Source organism: Triturus cristatus, chromosome 2_1, assembly GCF_964204655.1.
Source record: "Triturus cristatus chromosome 2_1, aTriCri1.1, whole genome shotgun sequence".
NCBI classification, from domain to species: Eukaryota; Metazoa; Chordata; class Amphibia; order Caudata; family Salamandridae; genus Triturus; species Triturus cristatus.
In genome coordinates this window covers 306,546,828-306,556,412 of record NC_140581.1, presented here as the reverse complement: position 1 = coordinate 306,556,412, position 9,585 = coordinate 306,546,828, and the positions used below count along the sequence as shown (strand labels likewise).

The 9,585-nt window shown below is 46.9% G+C and overlaps 1 protein-coding gene across 2 annotated transcripts in view; it reads left to right on the top strand.

Annotated features, from left to right (window-relative positions):
* The first annotated feature begins 471 nt into the window (after nucleotides 1–471).
* OXCT1 (3-oxoacid CoA-transferase 1) overlaps nucleotides 472–9,585 on the top strand; it is a 458,536-nt gene continuing 449,422 nt past the window's right edge. Inside the window, exons 1-2 of one of the 2 annotated variants that reach the window (XM_085631175.1) lie at nucleotides 472–859; nucleotides 2,452–2,560. In XM_085631175.1, the coding sequence (XP_085487301.1) occupies nucleotides 779–859; nucleotides 2,452–2,560 (190 nt within the window). In that variant the 5' untranslated portion in view covers nucleotides 472–778. Of the gene's footprint in view, nucleotides 860–886; nucleotides 1,037–2,451; nucleotides 2,561–9,585 lie in introns of those variants that run through there. The other variant, XM_085631176.1, reaches the window with a different exon arrangement.

The window sequence follows — 9,585 nt, the reverse complement described above, 5'->3', positions numbered from 1 at the left end:
CCTCTTTTTAATACATTTTAATAATTGAGGTTTTATAAAGAACTTACTGTAAATTTATCATGATTTGATTTTGTATTAATTATGAATTAATTGTGTGAAATTGTATTGTTCCTATGTCTTTTTATGATATTAATTTATCGAAATAAAAGTATTTTGACTGACTGACTGGCCTCAAAAGGGGCCCCCATTACCACACTGAAATGCTGCTGGGCGTAACACGACGCCCACTAAGTGGCTCTTAACAGAGCAGCTTTGTATCTCCTCATCCACACCCGAGCTGCCGGGGTCTGCATACCTGGTCGCCTACCCTCCTTGGCGTCAGTGATGGATCGCGCCTCCCAGCTTCACCTCATCCCCACGCGTTGGTGTACACGTGTCCCTGTCATGACGCCTGTCAATAGAGAGTTATGCTGCTCTAAGTTCAGAAGCAACATTTACTGCGCTACTTCGGCCACACGAGGCACTTTGTGTACAGTAAACACTTGCACAGCCCCGGCGTGTATCCTCTTGACAGAGCAGCAGGCCAGGGGGGCTCGGCGGTTGTATGAACAGGGGGGCTCGGCGGTTGTATGAATGCAGGAAGAGAACAGAAGCTGGGCGCTGTGGCTGAGAAGGGGCTGCGGTGCCCAGACACGCTGTCCCAGCCCCGCGGTGGCAGGCAGCGAGGGTGGACCAGCCTCTTCCCTCGGCCCCTCCCCCCGCATGTGATTCTAGGCGGGCGGCTTTGGCAGCGGGTGACTCGTGCGCGGATCGCACTCTCCATCCTTCGCCTCCAAACATGGCTGCCCGGACGCTCCTGTGCGCACTCAGGACTCAGAGGGGACTGACGCTGCGCTCCACGCTGCACGGCAGTAGCCAGGTAAGGCTCACTGCGGGGCGGACGAGCAGGAGGAGAGTGCGGACAAAGGAGCCGGGTTATAGATGCACCTTAGCATCCTGCTTTCTTTCGTTTTATTGATAGGGGAAATGGAGCTGCTTACGGGCTCCATATGTTATAGCTGTTTGATTGCTTGCAGCAAGTGCAAAAATGCATTGGGTGAGCGAAACGGATAGTAGTGCACGGTTCGATGCTTCCAAAAATATATTTTCCCATACGTAGGCGCGCGTTGCTGACAGATTTTTGGCAGCGATCAACTAATGCTCTGGAGCGCAGCAGGTCTGTCCTTAGGTAACCCGGCGAGCTCTACCAAGAGCAGCCGTTCGCGCATCCATTGGAAGCAGCGGCAACGCGCCCGACCTTGAGCTGAGCACGGGCGGAGGTACCCCAAACCAGTCTCCTTGAAACATAAAGATGCGAGTGGAAGTAGAGCGGGTCATTTAAGGTTGCTTTTAAATTGCCCGGAGGCTTCTCAGCGGACTGCACAGCAAGCAGCGTGTTGACACGGCGTCTCCATCGAGCGCACTACAACCGGGTTAATGTTTTGTGTGTGCGATGGTTACCGAGGTGTTAATGTATCTTTTTAGAGTGCCTGCTCCCGTGTGTAGCCACCAAGGTCACACGCACACCCCTGCCTGCACCTGTACAACCAATCCCCTGACAGTTTCCAGAAGACACCCCGAGGACCAGTCTGGTTTTTTCAGGTTTTGTTCTTCGTAAAGCTGATTTACATATACTAGTTTGCTGGAGTGCTGCTGACGTCAGTCACTTATCACACGCGCGACTGATAAATGCAACAAACTTGTAGCCCTTACGAGCCATGCTCGGTTAACAAAGAACGGTCTAGTTTTTTATCACACATCATCTGTGCACGATTACAAGAGCGCATGCCGTCGTTGGCCAATTTTAAATTGAAGTCTGGCCAATTTGACCTTGTGGCGGCGCTGGTCTGAGCGCGTCGGGTTTCAGTGCATCTTCCTAGCGGCTGCTGGTGATGCCCGGCCGACAGGTTTGCCTGCTGGAACTGGCGGCCTGCCCTTGTTCTGAAATCGCACGCGTTTGGAGTTTTATGTCTTGTTTGTTTTCTTTAACTTTTAGGCAGGCTTTTGTAGCTGGGAGGCAACCCGCCTCATAGTCCGTGCTAATTAGAAGGCGAATTTCAGTGTGACTTCCATTTAATAACTTGGCATCCCCCTTCATTTTCTCCTGCCCATCTTGCCTAAGGTTCCTATTACAGAACCATAAAAAGCTGCAGTATTGACTTGTCTTTCCACCTATCCCTTCAAATGAGTGACACCTAATTTGTATGTACTATTTACTAATTTGTTAAAATGTAACATTATTTTCATAAATAGTTTTGAGGGCCCCTAGCGGCATAAATCCTAAAATTAAAGGTACTCTTAAATGTGGTCACTTTATGGAAATGTTGTGTAATGCATATTGAAAAGGTGCGTTAATGCTTATTTGCCCGTTCCTGGTGTTAATTGATACCCAATTCGCCTACATATACCTCTGCAGAACCATCATAGAGGTTTGCATTAAACCCACTTAGACCCATGTCCTTTTCATTCCAGACGTGTTGTTGCTGTTTTTCTACGAGCAGTCAAAACAATGCAAAGTTTTATTCTGATCCAGTCGAAGCAGTCAAAGACATTCCGAATGGAGCCACTTTACTTGTTGGGGGTAAATATGTACCTGAAAACTCATAATCCATTTTTCTGTGGGGGTAAATATTGATTTGCCAGACTATTAGTTTGTGTTTAGTGTGGAGTCGATAAGGTAGGTGATACTTTAAAAGGGGCAATTTGATATGTTACGTGTTAAACAATTTTGGGAAGAGAATCTAGTCCGAAGTAAAGACGAATAAACCTTGAACACCCGATTCCAAATGTGTGTTGTGCACTAATTAAGTTAATTTTAGATACACAGCCATACCATCTGCTGGTTCATACTGCAGGCCCTGTTTCATGCCACTAGGATTTGAGAACATTTAAACCTAGAGAAAAAAACAAAGTCAGGAAATATGGCAGATTTTCCATTGTTCTAAGTTGAAGGGTACGGAGGGGTGTTGCATGAGGTGTAACAGGAGGTTGCCTAACAGTAAACAAACACCAGTGAAACCCCACCCCTATTCCAGGTTACACACAGGTTTCGTCTGTGCTTAATTTCTTTAAAGACTGCTAAATGCCGAGGTTTCTGAATAGTAAGGCCTTCACCAGAAGATGGTCAGAATAGTGAGCAGTATTTAGCCACACATGGCAAATGACATTATCACATAGTACATACCTCTTGTTATGAGTTTTTCACATGAAAGAGGCCTAACATACTGAATAGGTTTTTAACACACCTAAATATCGCATATTTATTTTGGGGAGGGAGGAGGGGGGCTTCCACCCCCCCTATCATTTTCGGCGGGATTGACCTACCAGAATTTGAGGAGAATTCTACAGTGTGTAATCGTTGTCACACCAACTCGTTATTTCAAACTCATGCATTTTGTAATGAGGGTTTAGGGATCTAAGGCTGCTTAGTTTTGATTCCACCTCATGCCACCTTTTTTCACCATCCTACACTTCCTGTCTCTATTTCTCACTTTTGCCTCCTTTTTTCATTTCTTCTTTCTCCTTTTGTCTTGGTTTTTCTTTCTTTTTCCCATTCTGCCTCTCTCTCTGTCTTGCTCTGGGTGCGAGTATGATAACTCAAGTTAAGTGCCGGTCTCCAAAAATGACTGTGTTGATGAAACTCTTGGGTGTAAGCCTATGAATCGTCAAAATAATATTTTTGAAACTTTCCCTAAAATAATTTAGGGGCAGATTCTTAGCAGCCACACAATTTACCACATGTGCTACTAGATTGTCCCTGAGATAAGGACATGTCTGTGCACAAGTGTTTTTTTTGTATTTGTTCTTTATTGAAGTGTCAATAAAAAGATATATAAAAAAAGGTTATACTTGCCGTCTGTAGTTTCTGCTGCTATTTACTCAAGGAGGTGTTTGTTCATAGCCACGTGCTAGATAAAATAACTAAAATATGGACGGAACGATAAGCGAGACCTACAAAACAGCCTTTAGTTTTTGCATTCAATGTGTTTGCATTAATATTATTTTTCCTGTAGTCTGGATCAGGATGATTGGTTCCCATTCTACAAAAGACCATGATGTAATTATTCTCTGGAGGATTTTTATTTTCTTCGTATTCACATGCATTTCTGATTTAAAAATGATCTATCAATAAACAAATAATAAATGTAAGAAACACAAATCTAAACTTGCATTTATATAAAGATATCTAAAATTCACAGCCTAAAATTCGATCTTTATTTTCACCTGCATGCTTAGAAGGGATTTTCTACACTAAATCACAAAACAGAAATGCATTCAGATAATACTGACGTGCATGTTTTGGAATGAGGACAGGTGGGCATGGGGCGGATGTATTTAAAATGTTTATTTAGTTTTGATGAATATATATTGCTAAGTACCAACATTTACTTCGTAAGTGCTCCTATTGTTGGCAGATAATGGAACTAGTTTTTTCCAGGATCTCAGTGTGGTAAAGCATGTATGTGTTGGTATTTTTAGAGCAGAAAACTAGCGAGTGAGCAGCGAAGGAGCCGTGAGACACCATTCCTAGTAGTTGAGTGGTGATTCTGATTTATATAGTGTTCTCTCAAGCGGTTAGTCTGCAAAATCCTTTCTGAATTACAGGAGGTTAGGGGCAGGTTTGGTTTCGAAGTATGGCGGTGCAATTCCCAAAACCTTTAACTCCTGGTGTCCCGGAGCCCGGCCTACTATGGGTCCTGAGTAACTGGGCCACGTACTAGCCCTTCAGCACTTAAATCTCAGTGCGAGCACAGGTCGAGCAGTCAAAGGATCTTCAGGAGAAGGTAGGTGCAAGGTATGCAAAGGCTCATAAATTATAATACTCACAGTGACCCCCGATAAGATGCTTGTCTAGTCCAATTCTGATCTTTAGTGTAATAAGCAGTATTTATTATGCACACTAAGTAATCTTTATATTCGGTGTCCCTGGCGGATTTGTAAAGGTTTGTCCCCCATATGCAGCCCGCACTAGCGATGCATGTCAAATCTGTCTTTTGCCTTGGTGGGCTCTCCAGGTGGTAAACCACAGAGCTGGGACAAGTCTCACACAGGCCTGCAGCCCTGCTTTCACCTTACCCTAATTGCAGCTTTCAGAAGAGTTCAGGACCAGGATTCTTCTCTCCCCCACACTCTACAACTAGCAGCTCACACCGTGCCCTTCCAGAGGTCGGTGCATTGAGTCTGTCTCAGATCACAGCGGCTTCCGAGTGCAGCAGTTCCTCCTTCTTAGCTGTTCAGGATGGTAAGTCGAGGCAGCTGTGCTCCTGCAGGTGACTTCTGGACTTATTCCAAGTTTCTTGGTCTCTGGGACTCCTGTCTTACGGGGGATCACAGATGCAGATGACTGTCTCAGTCAGGTCAGATCCCATGGGTGACCGCCCCAACAGTTTCAGTGGGCCCTGTTTGGCACAGGAGTGTTCACAGACACAAGCAACTGCCTCAACAGGCAACAGCATCAGCAGTCCCAGTGGTCCCCTCCTGGCACACAGTGGTTTTGGACACAGATGAGTACCCTAATGAGATTGTGACACTGGGCTATGACCTGCAACTTCACAGCAGCCGAAAGTGTATTGCCGACTTCAAGAGAGCGGATGTCTCTTTTACACCACTCCTGTTGGACTTGGCCCTTTTTGGCTAAAGTTCCTTAAATTGTTTGCCTTCCTCCTAGACCTTTTTCTGACATAATGTTGCCAACTTAGATGCTTTGGGCACTTTGCCACTGCTGATCAGTGTCAAAGTGCAAGTGCTCCCTGTATAAAGTGTTATGGTAATTGGTTGTCCATAATTGGTATGTTTGCCTTACTAGTTAAGTCCCTAGTAAAGTGCACTATCTGTGCCAGGGCTGGTAATGCAAATGCTACTAGTGGGCCTGCAGTACTAATTGTGCCACGCACACAAGTAGTCCTAAAGAGAGCTCTCAGGCCTGCCACTGCAGTGTCTACGAGCAGTTTAACTGCCTTGTTGTCCTGACAAGTGCACCAACTTGCCAGGCCTTGCCTTCCCTTTTTTATGCACATCAGATACCCCTATAGTAGGCCCAAGGTGCCCCCCTGGGCCGGGTGCAGTGTATGTGAAAGGTTGGACATGTACTGAGGTGTGTACCATGTCCTGACAGTGAAAGGATGCCAAATTTGTTTTTCACTGTTGCAAAGCCATGTTGCCCATAGGACAGAATGGGGAATGTTGTGTCCCATGATTCCAGCATATCTTCCCATAGGCATAAGATGGAGAGATGGAGTTTGGTGTGCCTGAACTCAGAATTTAATAACACATCTTTTTGTGAAGATGGTTTTTAAATTGTGTGCTTAGAAACCATGTTTTTAAAATTGGCTGATTTCTTGTCTTAAACCATCTTGTGTGCCTCTTCCTGGTGGTATATTGCCTGCCTGGGTTTAGATGTGACAGGGTCTGGGACGTGTCCTGACCCTAGTGAGGAGAAGGTGAGATAGCAACAGCATGGGCCTGCCTTTAATGTAGTGGGGAGGAGTAGCCCCTGGATGTGAAGAGGGCTGTGTTGCTGCCACGAAAGGATGGCTCCACCTCTTTCTGAGCGTCTGGGCCCCAGACCCCCATTATCAAAGGAAGAAGCTGTGCCCTGCAGGAAGGCACCCAGAACTGGTTTGGACTGGGCTCGAGCCCCCTGAACACAAAGACTTAAAAGGCATTTAGAGGTATAAATGTAAGAGCTGAAACCCCTGAACTCAAGACTGCAATCCATACTGAAAAAGGATTGAACCTACTTTGTGATCAAGAGGAACCTCTGCCAAGGAAGAACAGCTGAAGAGACTGAAGAGAAGGACTTCCCTTGCTGTGTGTTCTGGGGCTGGCCTGCAGTTTGCTGGTTTGACTAAGGAGAGGACAAGGGACTTTGCTGAGCCCTGTGCCCCCCTGCTCGTGAGGACTTCGCTGTGTCCTGAAGTAGCGTGTCTCCAAGGGCCCAAGGAGAGCTGGTCCCCTGTTGGGGAACTCAGGAACACAAATGTTTCCAACCGTGTCTCAGTGATGCTGTGTGCGTGGTGCTCTTGCACGCCTGAGACTGTTGTGTGGGCTGTGGTACTGTTTATGAGGTGCTCCGTGATCGCATTGCCCCCGCAGCGTGAAATATCGTCCACGCTGCTGCTTTGCTGTTGTGGCCCGAGCCGTCATCGTACCTGAGGCTGTGAGTAAATATCGCCGCCCCGAGCCGCAACGTGCCAAAGGACTGTTTGAAACTAAGACCCGTGTCTCAGCGACACTGTGTGCGTGGTGCTCTTGCACGCCTGAGACTGCCGTGTGGTCTGGGGTACTGTTCACGGGGTGCCCGTGATCGCAGTGCCCCGCAGCGTGAAACATCGTCCACGCTGCTGTATTGCTGTTTGTTGCCCGAGCCATCATCGTAACTGAGGCTGCGAGTAAAGATCGCCGACCCGAGCCGCAACGTGCTAACGGGGTACTTGGAACTGAGGACTGTGTCTCAGCGACGCTATGTGCATGGTGCTCTTGCACGCCTGAGACTGCTGTGTGGTCCGTGGTACTGTTTATGAGGGGCCCCGGGATCGCATTGCCCCCGCAGCATGAAACATCATCCACGCTGCTGTATTGCTGTTTGTGGCCCGAGCCGTCATCGTAACTGAGGCTGTGAGTGAGGATCACCGCTCGCTGGCCCGAGCCGCATTGTGCTAAAGGATTGCTTGAAGCTAACGAAGCTACAAGGTGAAAGGGATCGTGATCGTTGTTTGTTGAAAGGAATCCGTCCAAGATCATAGCGATGGAGAAGGCATCGCTGTAACCTGTCCGACTACAGCGCTGCCTAGCAACAGAGCCGCAACGTGATCGGGATCGCCCAGCAGGACGTCAGACGTGCAGGGAGAGAGAAAGAGCGAGGCAGCGCACCCCCCCCCCCCCCCCCCCCCCCGTAAGGCTTGAACTCCGGTCGGGAGCCGCAAGCGTGTGTGGCCTGGGGAGGCGTGCAGGAGGAATACAGGAGTGCTCTGAGCTCCCTCCTGCTGCACCGCGTTAGACACATTGAGTCCCTGAGCCTCCCGGACCTGGCCAGCAGGACTGGGGCCGCCCCTGTAAGTTTATGACCGTTATCTCTGCTGTTGGGGCCTAATGGGGGCCCGAGTTGACCGCGCAGATTGCATCACGAATCGCATTATTATTGCATTACGAACTGCCTGATTCTTGCATTAAGGACTGTCCTGTTATTACGTTACGAACTGCATAGCATTGCATTAGGACTGCATTGGAGATCGTAAATTGCTCATTAACTCAAGAACCTACAAGTGATTGCTGGCCTAGTAACCGGCCAAGTGAATTAATACGAATACGCATGTTGTTTTTTTATCGTTTTGGTCTCATCGTATTCCTTTTTTTAAATATACTGTTATTTTTAGGAAACCAGTGTGGAGTCCATTTGTGATGTTAACACTGTGTTACTGGGAGTGTGGTTGCAAATACTTTACACATTGCCTTGGAGATAAGCCTGGATGCTCGTGCCAAGCTACCAGGGGGTGAGAAGGGGTTATCTAAAGGTGTGTGCCTCCTTAACCTGACTAGAAGCAAGGGTCCCTATTTGGACTAAGGTACCTACCTCAGCCTTCTAGAGACCCCCAGTTCTAACAACTACCGACTAGATTGGGAGACTGACAGGGCTATCCCCCTTCAGATCCTCGAATGAAATGAAAATATATACTGCGCGCTAATACCTGAAGGTGTCTAGGCGCCGGTGAACTGCCAATTGATAAAATGACTTAATCTTCACGAAAAATCGCTAACTACAAAGTAGAAAGAGAAAACTATGAGTTGACAAGAAACACTATTGGTCAGGGCACGCAAGTGGAGAATGCTTGTATCCTCATAACCAGGCCTGAAAAGTGATCTCTTAACTGAGCGGCAGAATGGGGACATTTAATGATTCAGTAAGATTTTAATTGCATGCCACGAACCTCATTACGGGCATATGATTGCCGTTAAGTATAACAATTGAAAATGTAAAGTCCATAATGTTTTTTACCAAAAAAAAAGACAACAAATTTCATTGCTTACTTTTACTCATGCAGATAATGTTTTAAGGTTTTAATTAACTAAACAATAAACATTTATTATTATCAGTGCTCACCAGGATCTCAGCTGGGCCATGCTTCCCCAGGCTCTCTCCTCCTCCTCACTGGTCCGAAAGACAGCTGGTGCGCCACTCGTGGGCGATAGTCTCTCACCCAAATGGTAGCGGCAGACCTTGGTCCCCAGTCCTGGTTCCAGCAGTAAGAAATCTTTTTGATCTTCCTGCCCCTGATAGACGGTGCTGTTCAATCAAATATGGGACTCATGTTGACACCTTTATAATCCAAATTCGGATAAATATATGATTTTGCGTCCAGCCTTTGAAATTCGTGTTGGAGTATATGCTTCTTTGAGGTACTCTCTCCTCTGCACTGGTCAAGGGGACAGTTAGCCACAAGGAATGGCCCCAATTCTGAATGACCACAACACAGGCCAGCGGAGGATCTCGGGATCCCACCCGGCTGTCAGTCTCCACATAAATATTCTTCTTAGAGCTTCAAAGGACTAAGCATTCCTCTCTTTCAAGATTTCTTCATAATGCCAACATTATCAGTCCCACCATCT